At 44.0% G+C, this 15,701-nt stretch overlaps 1 protein-coding gene across 7 annotated transcripts in view; it reads right to left on the reverse strand.

Moving 5' to 3' along the window:
• The window catches only part of C17h10orf67 (similar to human chromosome 10 open reading frame 67), a 170,722-nt gene that overhangs the window by 65,922 nt on the left and 89,099 nt on the right, over window positions 1-15,701 (reverse strand). For all 7 annotated transcript variants that reach the window (XM_087591514.1, XM_087591513.1, XM_087591517.1 and 4 more), the window contains 4 exon segments: window positions 15,287-15,442; window positions 7,586-7,727; window positions 6,417-6,475; window positions 2,509-2,574 (listed from right to left, as the gene is read on the reverse strand). In XM_087591514.1, the coding sequence (XP_087447640.1) occupies window positions 2,509-2,574; window positions 6,417-6,475; window positions 7,586-7,727; window positions 15,287-15,442 (423 nt within the window).

A 15,701-nucleotide genomic window follows, 5' to 3' on the forward strand; every position in this document is an offset into this window, starting at 1 on the left:
GAGAAGGGGGGATGGGATAGAGCTTATGGATGGTAAACTGAGAAAAGGAATAACATTTGAAGTGTAAATTAAAAACTGGGGTATAGAACTAAACAGAGAATTCACAATAGAGGAATCTCAAATGACTGAGACACACCTAAAGAAATTTTCAAAGTACTTAGTGATCAGGGAAATGCAAATCAAAATGACCCCGAGATTCCACCTCATACAGAATGGCTAAGATCAAAATCTGAGGTGACAGCAGATGCTGGTGAGGATATGGAGAAAGAGGAACACTCCTCCATTGTTGATGGGATTGCAAGCTGGTACAACCACTCTGGAAATCCATCTGGAGGTTCCTCAGAAAATTGAAAGACCCAGCTATACCAACCCTTGGGCATATACCCAAAAGATACCCCACCATGCCACAGGGGCACATGTTCCACTATGTTCACAGTGGCCTTATCTGTGACACCAGAAGTTAGAAACAACACAGATGTCCCATGATAGAAAAAAATGGATTAAAAAAAATGTGGTTCATTTACACAATGAAATACTAATCAGCTATTAAGAATGAGGACATCCTGGGTTTTGCAGGCAAATGGATGGAACTAGAAAATATCATCCTGAGTGAGGTAACTCAGACCCAAAAGGCCATGCACAGTAGGTATGTTCTCATTAATAAGTGGATATTAGCAAAAAAAAAAAAGTACAGAATACCCAAGAGATAGTCCATAGAACTCAAAAAGGTCAACATGTTCACATGAGACTCTTAATAGGCCAGAAACTATTTTGGGAGGCAGTAACAGACAACCAGAAGCCTTTCAGTAAGAAATGAGCTGTGTATAAAATAATGGGCAGATCTACTTTCTTCCTCTCTTCAGTACATCCGTACACTCTGGTTTCTGAACAAACGGGAGAGCATGAAACAGCACGGCTGACATCTCAGAAGCCGTCTCTCTCTGATGCAACCTCAATGCCTGGGGGAGATGGAGGGAGTCTGGTCCCAAGTACAGACTTGAACTCATGCTCATACTGAGAGCTCGAACCCCCGACTATCTGTCAGCATACCAAAACTCTAGTACTATGGTGGGGGGGGGGTTGTTTGTTTGTTTTCCTTTTTTTTTTTTGTCTTTTTGCTTGGTTTTGGTTTTTGGTTTTTGGTTTTTGAGGCAGGTTCTTGCTGGTTGGCAACAAGGTTCAGGCCCGGCAAACTTCTAAACAACAAAATAAAATGGGATTCCCCACCCCCTCCCCAACGCTTACAGTTTTTTTAAAAAAGAAAGAAGGAAGGAAAGAAGGAAGGAAGGAAGGAAGGAAGGAAGGAAGGAAAGGAGGAAAGAAAGAATTAATGAACAAAGCTTGGGGTCTACTCCCTGTACAGGCACAGTTTTTCTGCTGGACGGTTCTTTCAGTTGCTACTGATAAACTAACAATGTCACATTTACTTCATGCCCAATGAAACAGTTCCCTTCCTTGTGAGTACGTATGGATTTAGTTGTTTTCCGAAGCAGAGGCTAGACTTAGCTAGAAGGGCAGAGAAAGATAGTCTTCGAGAAAAACCAGAAACCCATCAAGTACACTCAGAGGAGGGAGACATTTTATATGCAGGTATTTAAAAGTAAAGGACCCCAAATAACACATTTGCTAACATGTGGTGTTTATGAACAGTGGGTCTTAAATTTCCCCCCTCGCCTGCATTCCCAAGTTGGTTTCATAGAAGGCTTCATTGTAACCCAGGACCATTGTTTTGAATTAATTTCTATGACAAGGAACCCAAAACACAGGGTGCCCCAGGGTAACAAAACAGAGTTAGGGAGACAGTCACAACTTGGCACAAGTCTGACAAGCTGTGGAAAAGCAAATGTTTCAATCTGTGAAGTGGCGTGGATTTCCGGGGAGCGACCTATTCTCCTGCACACAGTATCATATTCTTTCCAGGCACATTTCAGACCCAAGTCAAGCTGTGTTTTATTTTTTATTATAATAAACACAGTTTACTGTAACAAAGACATACTAGTGGTGGTCAGCTGACAGGCAGCGCTGCCCCACGAGCTGGTGGTGAGGGCCTGGGGGTGGGGGAGTCAACTGATAAAAGACCAGCCGTCTGGAAAGTTCTCTTAAAAGAACATAAAAAAGGCAGTGTTTTCTTGAGACTGGCACGGAATGCCAAACTACCGAGCTGTGTTCCTTCCTCGCCGCTCTTCGCTGCGATTTGTAACTGAAAATAGCAAATCCTTCCAAATCCTAGGCTTTCAAATTCAGTTTTGGTTTTTCCAGAATAAATTGAAAACACTTTACACATCGATCTTCAGTGGTGATACTGTTCCTTACCCGGAGTTTACTCTGTTTATCAAGGCGATATTCCAGCTTTGAAAGTATAATTATACGTACACTTGGGATCTTGGTGAAAGAGAATTAGGTTGCTCACCACAATTGTTACACGTGACACACGTAAAACACTCAGGTTAGATTAAAGTCAGGTGAAACTAAAGTCAGGTTCCTTAGGGGAAATAGAAATCATCTTACCATTTCTTGAATGGCTAGTTTTTCACAGTCCAGCTCATACCTCAGTCTGTCTCTGCTATCCATTAACTGTAATAGAGAAAAGGAGGACATTTTGACTAACGATAAGAACACAACAGCTAAACTGTTTTCCTCAGCGGAATGCAGTAAAGACACAATTTAATGTGGGAGAAAAATGGATCCCAATGTGATCAAAGGGAAAATTAATTTCCTATAGATGATTATGTTCTGATAATCATTACATAAACATACGACACAATGCCAGTGTTTATTAATTAGGAGCGCTTAATTCTCCCTTACTAATATACTAATAATGATAATGAAGAATGCTAAGGTATTACTTATAAGCTTTCTTGCCACATTTGTCTCAAACGAGACATCGTTCTGCGGAGGGTAAGTCGGTCTGCCCCCATAACAGCTTTGCTTCACTTTCTGTGTGACACGTCTGCTCGCTTCAGGTTTGATGGTATATTTATCTGCACCTCAAACCATTCGTTCTGACTGAACGTTCTCCTTAAAATCACACTTTTTACCTCTGTCCTTACGAGTCCTTTTTCATTTGGTTGAAACAATTGCTGTTTATGTTGGTAAAATTCAACCTTAATTCAGACCTTTGTTCAACCCAATCACTTATCGTATTTACTAATCTGATCACCGTCTCCAGAGTCACCAGTCAAGACTTTGTACTGTCTACTGTTTATCCAAGTTACCTATTGACTTCTCACTGTCTCGGATCACCACTTCTTTCTTCCTACTCATCTTGAAACACAAATCTGAGCCTAGCCCAGAGTCCAGGTACTCAGGAACTCTGAAGGCATCTGACCGTTCGGTATGAGTGACCCTGTCCCGTGTGCCTGACCATGGCTACCTCTTCCTCTCATGTTCTCCCAAGCTGGTGAAATCATACATCTTGCCCTTTAAGAAGCAGCTTTTTACTGTTCTTAGGGTTCCCTTCTGGACTCTCTCTCAGGTCTTTTTTTCCCTACCTAGCTCTATCTGGCCCCTGGCTTCCAGGGACAGCTCGGTGGCTTTCCTTTGGCTGGCTTTGATCTCCTACCACCCACGCAAAGCAGCTGACTGTGCCTCCTGCAGCCCTCAGCTTGCTGGGCATCTCATTTCTACTGTGCTCTCGGCCTCCTGGTCTGCCACATATGGGGTAAGGTCTCAAGAAGAGATTGTGAGGTAGCAGCAGATGGAAAACAGGCTCGTAGAGGGTCTTGTTAAATCAAATATGGATTTTTGAATTCAAACATGAAAGCTATTGAATCCCGTTCTGTAGGGCACTTATCCCAGACGCTCTCTCATCTACAGCATGCTCTTTTATTACTCCTACTGCTTAAAGAAGGGAGCTCGTGTCTCTGTTGAAGCTTTTGAGTTTGTCTTTCTGTTTCTGTCCGCCTCTCCTGGCTTCCTCTTTGTGCTCCACCACAGTTCACATCTTGTCGTATCAACAGGTCCCGATTACACGAGCCAGCCACGCCACATTTCCAGAAGTTTTAGAACGCACCTCGCACTGCGCACTCACACTCAGCTGTGACAGCTCACGCAGCCCTCCCAGGGCTGCGTGGGAAACAGAATGGGAGTGTTTGCAAAGGGGTTCTAGAACCTTCCGTTGAAACCAGGCTTCTCCTCTCTGGGTTTCACCCTACTCTGTGGTCTTGGTCTGTTCCTTCCCAGCAGGTGCCCCTGTGTGTGTGTGTGTGTGTGTGTGTGTGTGTGCACATTTACACTTTTTTTCTAGCATTAGTGCAGCGTTCGACACTCAGAAGCACCTAATAAATACCATGGAATTAGCTTACTGAAAGGTATTGGGAACAAAGCTGCAAAGGTCTGTTCTCTCTTGATCAACAAGGTCTGCCTTACTTCCCAGTTGACACAAACCACGTTCACAAACGTTATTATCTCTAGATACATAGTAAGCCTGGGAGAAAGAGGGAGGGGCATGGCAAGAATGAGTGCCCAGGGATGCAAAGTCAAAAATAAAATCAGGACAAACGAGGGGGCTGTAGAGTCCTCAGTAATAAGTGGGTTACATGTTGTGTCTGTACGGAGCTCTGGTGATTGTAAGGAGAAGCAAAGGAGAAATGCAGGACTTGTAGGGGAAGACTGAGATGAAGGAAATCTACTGTACTATAGCAGATTGCAGTGAGAGGTTGGCTGACACTTTCACAGGGGTCGCACATCAGACATCCTTCATATCAGATATTTACATTATGATTCATAACAGTAGCAAAGTTACATAGTTTCGTGGCTAGGGGTCACTGCAACATGAGGAACTATATCACAGGGTTGCAGCGTTAGGAAGGTTGAGAGCCTCTGTACTATGCTCATCTGGAATAGAGCTGGCATACAGAAGTGCATCGTGAATCACAGACATAAATTCAATTTTAAAGAAGCCTTGCTAAAGAGTAAAACATGATGTTAAAATTGTATTTTATCTACCCTATATATACCCCAAATATTAATATCAACACTGAATGAATATTAAAACCATGAGAGAAATATTTTACACTGAATTTTTAAAAAATACTGTGCATATTTTATTGAATTCAGGATAAATTTGAGAGCTAACTTTTTAATCTACGTAGATTTTAGAAAACTTCCAAATGAGAATTCATTATCTAAATTATGAAGACATGAAGTTTTTTTCTATTCATTGAAACAATCATTGTTTTTCTTCCCATTTAAAATTGCCCAAAATGAATCCTCTCAAATATTGCAAGTGTTCAGGGGCCACATGTGGCCAGGAGGCAGCCTGTGACTGAGGGATTTCAGCTGACACAAGGTGTAGTTGGCACCCTTGAGGACTTAGAGGGGACATTTCAGCACACAGACTAGACTGTAAGTCATTGTCACTAGAGGTTGTGAAGACAAGTGACCTGAGGAACTTTTTAAATGAGTAGTGTGCTTCCCTGGTAGGCAAAGTGAGACCGGAATCTGGAGGGGTCCTTTTTATGACAACAGAACTGAGACTCTCCAACCTGTCTTTCCTCAGAGGCCATTGCTAGTCTGTAACAGTGGTGTTCACAGTGCAGCTGTAGGAAACTGGGTGAAACCCAAGAGAAGGAAATCATTTCATGGAGACTTGCTTAGCAGCCGAAAACATATCCTGATTCTGACCTGTCAGCGTCAACTACAGCTCTTGAAACTAACTTTATCCAAACTCCAAGAATGTTGTGCAGTGCAAAGTCTTGACAGTTCACTTCCTGGAAAATACATAACCTCTCTTGGAATAATCTGCGGATGTGGACCTGCCTTTTCTGCAGTTTTATGAGCTCTAAATGCATCTTCATTTCACTACAGGAGTGTATTTCAGGGTGCGAGGCATGGTCCTCCGCACAGGTGAGAGAGAGCACTGCTCGGAGGGCTTCGGGCAGGGCTATGTCACCAGTGAGGGCTGGGGAAAGAGGACTGCGGTCCTGTTTATCACATGCACCAGGGAATCTCGATTTTCATGACACTAAAACTGTTTAGCTTTAAATAAAGATTGATCTAGCAGAGCAAATCATTTCATTCTTGTCCAGGAAAAAAAGCGTCTATCACCATCTGGCCTGAAGACAAACTGCAGCCATATTCTCATTTTTAGTCTCAGATGCCTAGAAGCAAAGCTAGGGACCCCTCAAAGTCCTGTAACTTGTCAGCTCATTACAACCAATGACACAGATGCTCATAAATCCCCCAAATAGGTGGTTACCAACATATCAATTGTTTTTTTCAGTCAGAAATCTTACTTATTACTAACCACTTCATTCCAGATGACAAGGAAATATGGTGTTAAAATGACATCAGGTAGAAATTCGTAAGCCAACGTTCTCTACATCTGAAGGCGCCCTGACATGGTGTCATTTCGCCAATGGTACTGATATTTCAATTTAAAAAGAGTCATTTATCAATGTAAAAGATCTTCATACCTTTTGAATAGTTCGCTGATCCTGTTCTGAAATCTCTTTCAGATACATAATTTCATCCTCTGTAAACAAAAGGAGAGAGAGGCCGACCATGAAATTACACGCGTAGGCCCCTGTATTCAAACTGCCTGCTTTGAGGCAGGCTTTAGAGGGACGGGCAGGCCTGGTGTTCACAAGTCCTGGCAGGACTGTGACCTTCACAAATGCCCTTGACATTCACAGCATTCTTCCTGCTGTTTGGATGGCTGGTTAGATATGGAGTAAGAAATAAGTTCAAGATACAAGTGTGGCTGAGGGCTAACTGCTTCTCATCGATACTAGCAGTGAACTTTTTTTTTTTCTGTTAGTTACAGCCAATACAAAGTGTTTTATTTAGCAGATGGCACTTTGTGACTCGCTAAGAAAGACCATTACCTCAGAAAGTACTGTCATACCATATCAGGAGAGAATTGGATTCACAGTGGTGTGGGATCCTACTGCACTAAATACACTAGAGAGTATCTTATTTCACTGGCGTTCACACCGGTGATTTAATCTCTGCTCCTTCGTACAGTAGATTATCAGAGCATCATACAAACAAAGAGGGGAAAGCAGCCCGCACAAATACAAAGCCAGTAGTTAAATCTAAGAGGCATTTTAAAAGCAGTGTACTTCTAGAGATAAAAATGCACATTTTTTTCCCGGATGTTTATGGCCTGAACAAAGTGAAATCTAAAAATCTCAAAAGGAAAATCTGCATTTAAAATTCATACTAAAGATTGAGTCTAAGTATTGAGGTCCAGCCTTGCTCTGAAGGGCTAAGCTGGCTTCTTCACACTGTACCCCAACATGTCACCTTATGTAGGTAATAGTTAGACCACCGGCGTGAGAAGGAGCATCAGTATATGTGTCTGTTCTAAGCGAAGTAGGGCAAACTAAGCAGCAATCGCTCTTTTCTTTCTTTCTTTCTTTGCTAAGGCAAATAGGTATTTTTGTTTCTTCCAAAAACAGACACCCTGAGTTCACAAGGCACATCTCAGTAGCACAAATATAGATAAATCCTATGTTCCAAGCAAAGAAAGCTATCTTTAAAAAAAACCTGATAGCCATCAAACTAATTTCTAAAAATATATATGTATATATATATGTATATAGGTATGTATAGTATGAAAAATGGTTGACAATTATGTTACCTAATAATGCGTTTTCTTTCATGGCCCCTTGTGATTCCTCCTCAAGCACTGTGATGATTTGCATCAACCTCTCGTTCTCTGCCCTGCAATCCATAAGTTCCTTTTCTGAGGTTGTTCTTAGAGAGCTGGACTCCTTGGAATCCTGCAAAGACAAGGAAATGCCATATTTCTAGGCAGGGAATCGAGGATTTAAATATTCAGCTCTAGGACAATGTGGATACAGAGGCGCCATCATATAATTTTCTGAATTCTATTACACACTTACAATGTGAATAGGAAAAAGGAAGGAGACTAAATAGAACTGGCTGGAAGAAAGGCCACAGTACATTCTGTACAAAGACCTCAGCACATGGGGACATTTTATTGACAGAATAATGCATATCATACTGTTCGTGTGCCCTCCTCTTTCAGGTCAATTCATTATGGAGGCTGTGTCCAGGGAGGCAGCTGGGGCCCCTCCACCCTCACTTCCCTCTTAGTGTCTGAAGCACTGTCCCCTGTAACTAGGGAGGCCAGGGAGACCATGGATGGGCAGCGCCATGGGGTGGCAAAATGTAAGACTAAAGAGGGGGGCTTGTTGCCTTTGTGGCATTTCTCAGCGTCAGCGCCGCCAGTGTGGTGAAGAGCCCATCACATGTCAAGGGGTGACGTGTGCAGGCTGGGAGCCGCATGGAGTCCATCAGGCGCGCGGATATGCACACAGTTGGTTTTCTGCTGGGTGGGGGAGCCACCCAGAGGCAATTCATATTCTGAACATTAACATGGCTTTGCATGCCTGTCACAGGGGCTGTGCAGGCGGTTAACGCTATTGAAGACTCCAGCTTAAATCTCTATGCAAAGTGATTACCTTGTAAGAAGGTTTCAGGATAACTCACAACAAAAGACTTTAAAGTTATAGTTTTAGTAAAGCAAACTCATTTACATTTTTATTATGTGTGTCTTTTGTTTAAATCTTGCCACGTCCATTATGACTGAGGCTTTTTCCTATGCAACAGAAGTTTATTTCAGAAGGCTACTCTTTCTTTCTTCTTCCTCTTGTCTGTTTCAAAGCTATTGAAAACATCTGAATATACGCTCCTATGCTTGTCTACATTTTATGGACACACTTAAAAAAATTAAGATGTCGTGGATCAGGGAGAACGGTGCAGAATTTTATACCTCATCATGGATCATGCAATTTCAAAATAACAGTCACGTTCTTATGCTAAAGTAGGAGGACAATTCTACAGGTTTTGTTTTGAAATTACCAGGGACTTGAAAATACTTTTGAACTTTAAAGTGACCTTAGCTGAATTATGAGTTGTTTCCATGATCGCAAATAAAGAAGGATAACTAGATACTCAGAAAACGACGCCATCTTCCTGATATACTCATTGCCTTCTAGAACTGTCCTCTGACTTAACTTTAAAGAAATCAGAAAGTAATTTGTTAAAATGTTTCTCTGTGTTTTAGAAGAAAAACAAGTGTTGAAATGTCTTGTAAATACATTAATAATTCCCTCTAAAATTAATTCCTTATTAATGGAACTGTAATCATATACATTGGATTTAATAGCATTTGACATACACTGTTGAGTTTTGTACTAAGATTGGGTACAAAAGTTTGAGCTTTCGACTCTTTATTCTATTTAAATTATTCCAGCATAATTAATTTCTAATTTTAGTTATCTACTGCTATTGAGACAGACTGTCGCTCTACAGGCCGGGCTGGCTATCTTGTTTATTTACTTATTTGTGTGTATGAGTATTTTGCTTGCATGCATGCTTGTGCACTACTGAATACTTGGTGCTCTTGGCAGTCAGGAGATGTAGGATCCCCTGGAACTGTAAACTGCCAGGTGGTTGCTGGGAATTGAACCCATGTCCTCTGTAAGAGCAGGCAGCATCTTAACCTCTGAGGCATCCCTCAGGCCCGTGGTCTTTAACTCTTTATCCTCCTAACTAGGCGTCTATAGTGCTTGGATTCTAACATGCGTAACTAAAGGGACACTAACTGTTCTAACAAGCAATTAAGGAACAGCATGGTTTTTTTCCTCTAAAATAAAGGGAGATCCTTAGTATCCGTGAGTCTCACTTAATTAGAATTGAAACTATTACGGAATGTGTTTATGGTCTAACAGGATTTCTTCAAACATAAACAAGCAATGCTGACTTGAGTCAGTCTAAGGCTCTATTTCCCACCGGGCAGATCATGACCATCCGTAGAGGATTACATGGGTGTCCGTTATCAGCCATAACCTAAGAACTGCGGGAGGAAAAACCAGATGACAAAGTGGTAGCAACTTCCAGCTGACATACTTTCTAAGCTTCTGTGTGGGAAAACATGAGAATGAGGCGCTTTGCCTCCAGACAACATCAGCCAGCAAGCAACCTTGGTTCTCCAGAGGTTAGCCTTTAGCTCTGTCTCCACCATCTGGCAGCTTCAGGAACTACAAGTAATTAACCACTCCGACACCCAGGGCAAGGAGGACACTCATTAGCAAAGAGGACAAAACCTTCCTCCTGGCTGCTGCTTTCCCCTCTCACACTCAAGTGGCAAGTTTTGTGGTGATGTCCCTTCTGCCATCTGCCCCACATTGCTAGCTCTGTCTTGCTTAAATCATGAATCTCCTTAAAAAATAAACTGTGTTCCTAAAAGGAGGTTAGGAAGGTAGAGACCTCTAAAAGAAATTTAACTGGGGGCTTAAAAGCACAGCCGTAGGAGCCAAAACAGTGTCATTTACAATCGTTCTGGAGTTTAAAATTTCCAAAGGCAATTTCCCGCTTTCAGTCTCCCATCGTTTAGGAAGAAGAGGCTTTTCACAGGTGGGATGGCCACAAACTCTCTTGGGAGCAAGGCTTGCAGTTTGCCTGATCCCAGGTCTCAGAACTTGAAACCGAATCTGGAAAGAGGTGCGTCCCAAAGTTCTTTCCACAATGCACAACTTCCCTGCTCTAGACCACATGCCTAGGCATCGATGGACGACTTGTTGGAGAGGTGGTGTCTCAGGTTCCAGCCCAGACCGCCTCCGTGAGTCTGTGTGAACAATCTTTGCAGGTGACACATGTGAAGCAGGGTCTGAGATGTTCCCTGCCCAGATCTCTCCATGTGCCTTCTTGGCAGTTCCCCTTTGTAATATTAGCATCTCAATTCTGCAGACTCCGGGGATGGCACTCGGACATCTCAATTTGTGGACGGTGGGTGAGGGGCAGGGAGGCAGGGGGTGGTCGAGCAGGATTCTCGTGACAGCCACATAGAAGAGCAGGTGCTTCCCCAATGAGTGACAACCAGGAAAGTGGCACCCTAGGACGGTGGCGCAGCCCTGCAGAGTAGCCATTCTTGAATGATAGCTCTGTTTTACTGCTGCTGACAACAAGCAGATCTGTTCGTCAATGGAGGGCGGGTGGATGGAGGCCATACTGCCTGGCTATCAATGGAGGGCGGGTGGATGGAGGCCATACTGCCTGGCTATGTTGGGGTGGGAAGGAAAAATGAAGGCCAACCCAATTAAAAAACCCTAGCTGAAATTAAAGTCAATATGTGGTGTGCACAGGCTGTGTGTGTGTGTGTGTGTGTGTGTGTGTGTGTGGTGTGTGTGTGGTGTGTGTGTGGTGTGTGTGTGTATGTGGTGTGTGTGTGTGTGTGTGTGGTGTGTGTGTGTGGTGTGTGTGTGTGGTGTGTGGTGTGTGGTGTGTGTGTGTGGTGTGTGTGTGTGTGGTGTGTGTGTGGGGTGTGTGTGTGGTGTGGTGTGTGTGTGTGTGGTGTGTGTGTGTGGTGTGTGTGTGTGTGTGGTGTGTGGTGTGTGGTGTGTGTGTGTGTGGTGTGTGTGTGTGTGTGGTGTGTGTGTGTATGTGGTGTGTATGTGGTGTGTGTGTATGTGGTGTGTGTGTGTATGTGGTGTGTGTGTGTGGTGTGTGGTGTGTGGTGTGTGGTGTGTGTGTGTATGTGGTGTGTGGTGTGTGGTGTGTGGTGTGTGTGTGTATGTGGTGTGTGTGTGTGTGGTGTGTGTGTGTGGTGTGTGTGTGTATGTGGTGTGTGTGTGTATGTGGTGTGTGTGTATGTGGTGTGTGTGTATGTGGTGTGTGTGTATGTGGTGTGTGTGTGGTGTGTGTGTGTGTGGTGTGTGGTGTGTGTGGTGTGTGTGTGTGGTGTGTGTGTGTGTGGTGTGTGTGTGGTGTGTGTGTGGTGTGTGTGTGTGGTGTGTCGTGTGTGGTGTGTGTGTGTGGTGTGTGTGTGTGGTGTGTGTGTGGTGTGTGTGTGTGGTGTGTGTGTATATGTGGTGTGTGTGTGTATGTGGTGTGTGTGTATGTGGTGTGTGTGTGTGTGGTGTGTGTGTGGTGTGTGTGGTGTGTGTGTGTGGTGTGTGTGTGGGGGTGTGTGTGTGGTGTGTGTGTGGTGTGTGTGGTGTGTGTGTGTATGTGGTGTGTGGTGTGTGGTTTGTGTGTATGTGGTGTGTGTGTGTGGTGTGTGTGTGGGGGTGTGTGTGTGGTGTGTGTGTGGTGTGTGTGGTGTGTGTGTGTATGTGGTGTGTGGTGTGTGGTTTGTGTGTATGTGGTGTGTGTGTGTGGTGTGTGTGTGTGGTGTGTATGTGGTGTGTGTGTGGTGTGTGTGTGGTGTGTGTGTGTGTGGTGTGTGTGGTGTGTGTGTGGTGTGTGTGTGTTGTGTGTGTTGTGTGTTGTGTGTGTGTGTGGTGTGTGTGGTGTGTGTGTGTGTGTGTGTGTGTGTGTGTGTGTGGTGTGTGTGTGTGTGTGTGTGCGTGTACGCGCTCGTGTACCAGCACAAGCTGTATACACAGATGCATGGTGCACACAGGCACATGAACATGCTGTAATGGGGTAGCTTTCTTTATAATTCTCAGGGAGATTACTCAACTGACAGCACAGCAAACTACAAAGTCTGCGGCTAAGTCACATTGATTTCCCACAGAATAAAAACTGGAAGGAAGTTGTTGCCAGGAAACTGGCATTAAGAATATCATCTGGACCCCGGCTTCTGCCATTTGAAGAGACCCAGTCTTCAAATTGCCTGCCGTAGCCAATCTCACCGGATGTCCCTCAGAACCAAGCCAGGAAGGATGATAGCTAGACCACTTGTGGACATAAATAAGCCGCTAGTGAGATTTGATTATCAGAAGAATCTTTCGGTCTCATGTTGTCTAAGCAAAGCCTGATTATTTTCAAATGTTTTCAAAGTATTCTTCTTGATATTTCCTATAAATACTTACTCACTAGTGTGGGGGGTGAGGGAGGGGCATGAGCGAAATGGCATGTAAGTGTAGGGCAGACAACAGCTCTGTGGAGTCTGTTCGCTTACCTTTAAGTTTTAGGAATGGAACTCATTCCTTGTGTTGCAAACTCTTTTACCTGTGGAGCCATTTTCTGGTCCTCCCTTTGACACGTTAACTGTTTTTCTAAGTTCTGCCCTCTGCAGGTCAGCACTGTGTGATGTCTCAGGGGATTTTTGAGCCACTAGAGGGGGCAGCAGTCTACACTGAAACTTCAAAGGGAACGCCACAGCTGAGGACGTATATGGCAGGTAAGTTTGTTCCTCAAGAATTTAATAAAGTGTTTTCCACGGGCAAACCGGTAGGGAACTACGGTGAAATTCAAAATAAATCTGAAATCTGAAGTTGTAGGAATTTTTGGACGAGGGAGACTCAGTATCAGTTGGGGTTCAGTTGTGTGTGTGTGTGTGTGTGTGTGTGTGTGTGTGTGTGTGTGTGAGTGTGTGTGCCTTCTAGCTTCACCTACTTATTTTCAGTCCTGTGACTCACATGTAGGCATCGTTTTGCTCTTAGAGGCTCATGATAAAATCCTCTCTGTGATTCTGGACCGCGGCTGGGTCCTTGACAGCTGGTCGTGCTGAACCAATGAGAGATGAGAATGAACCTGTATTTCTTGCAAGTTCTTGCAGACAGAACTTCGAGCTCCCCTTTCTGCTGTCCTACACAGTTGTCCCCACTGGCTCTGAGCCTCAGCAGGAAGGCGGTGACTGTCTCTCCTTGCTAGGGAGACCATCAGTAGCAAAATCTGACATTTTTTTTCCTTCGCCAAATCTTGATTTAAAAGTCATTCTGTCAGCTGAGAAGGGCGTGAGGACAGTTCCACACCACCGTGGGCAACACCCTAGTGACTTCCCTCATCTTTCAGGGACGCCCACTGTGTAAAGGCAGATCCTTGACTTATGCCACAGAGAAGATTTTCAGAATGAGCTCATTTGCAGCAAGAACAGGTTTACCATGCATTTAAGCACGGGGCTTCTAACAGAAAGAGTCATTGAGGGAAGAGTCAGGCTCACACAGATATGCATGTGAGTTCCTGTGAAAGGAATACTCCAGTCACATGTGATGGTGGCACATACGCTTTCTGGGTTCTTTCCCTTCAAACGGCTGCTGTGAATAAGGCCACAGGGGGAGTGGGGGGGACCACATATTGAACAGGATTACAATGGATCAGTTAAAGCTCTAGAAGTTAGGGGCTCTTCAGGATAAACCAGTCATGTTTGTTAGGCTCCTAGAGAAGAGGACACCTAAGGGCATATACTCACAGGCCTATGTCTGTGTGCGTGTTCTGTGTCTGTGTGTGTGTTCTGTGTCTGTGTGTGTGTTCTGTGTCTGTGTGTGTGTTCTGTGTCTGTGTGTGTGTCTCTCTGTGTGTGCATGTGCATACACATGTTCGTGTACCTCTGTGTTTACTGAGACCAGAAGGCATTAAGTCTCCTGGTGCTGGAGTTACAGCTGGCCCATGAGTAGCCCATCATGGGTGCTGGGCACAGAATGCAGAGCCACTGGAAGAGCAACGATCACTCTTGACCCTTGAGTTATCCCTTCAGCCCACCAGAGTATCTCTCTCCAAAGAGTATCTTATTGGCAAGCTTTAGAACAAGTATTACTACACTGTATAAGGGTTCTCGGCCAGCAAGAGGCTTCTGCATCATTCCAGACTCCCAGTTCTTCTCACTTCCCTGTCACCCCAGTTCGGTCCATCCCAGTTGGCTTTTTGAAAGCCTCTGACTTGTAGAGATTTGCTTCATGCCTTTTCAGCTATCCTGACTGCAAAGAGGATGGACGTCTTAGAAATTACAATAAAAACGCACATTGTTATTCTCTTGAATGGAATTTCTTGGCACTGAAGGAGGGTTATTTCATTTCCATTATACGATAAAATCTGAGGACAATTAAAGTGCTCCTCTTTATAATTGACTTGGACTTCCCGGAATGTGCCACCGAGTAACAAAATGCTGGGCCAGCTTATGGTGTGGAGAGATTACCAAGGTACACCGAATCAGTCTCATGCCTTCTTTCTTTCTGAGTCGGTATATGTGTGCACACATGTACATGTAGATGGATGCACAGGTCTTGTGGAAGCCAAAGCCGGAAGGTGATGTCAGGTGGCTTCCTCATTTACGCTTTACCTTGTTGCTGGAGATAGACCCATCCACTGAACCTAGAAATCACTGATTTGTCCAGTGATGGCCGGTGAACCCAAGGCGGTTCTCTTGCCTCAGCCCCTCCCCACATGTTGTGGTCCTAGATACACACCACCATGCCAGGCTTTCATGCGAGTACTGGGGAATGAATGCAGGTCCTCACTGCTATATTTTACGTCATCTCCTCAGCTCACTTCTTACTAATTTTTAACCCAGGGCTATTGCTCTATGATCCTGCTTAGATGGATTAATATTAATTATAATTAATTTATTGTGAAAGTATATGAAACTTACAACTTTCTTAAATCCAAACTCTTCATATAGTTCTAGTTCATTCCTTAAACTCCTAATAACTTCTTCTTTCTCTCTCATTTTTTTCGACAAAACACCCATTTTGACATTTGCTGCATCTTGCAGGGCGGCCTTTTCGCCTTCTAGTTCGAAGAAATTCTGGAGGGAAGAGAGAAATGTCACAAATCAGACTAGAAACTTGTTGAGGGCAGAGCACAAGGGACCTTGAGCCCACAGATCTTCAGAGAAACCAGGAACGGTAAGCATACAGCATTGTCTTTCCAATGGGAAAAAAAAACCTGTTCTCCCATCCAGAAAGCTGAGAACTGAAAAATGATCAACTCTCTGGTGATCTGTGATGTCTGTTGGGCCAGGTCACACCAAGCTCCTATACCAGGACCGGAGGTGACTAGTAGTC

The sequence above is a fragment of the Rattus norvegicus genome, chromosome 17 (assembly GCF_021556685.1).
Source record: "Rattus norvegicus strain SHRSP/BbbUtx chromosome 17, alternate assembly SHRSP_T2T, whole genome shotgun sequence".
NCBI classification, from domain to species: Eukaryota; Metazoa; Chordata; class Mammalia; order Rodentia; family Muridae; genus Rattus; species Rattus norvegicus.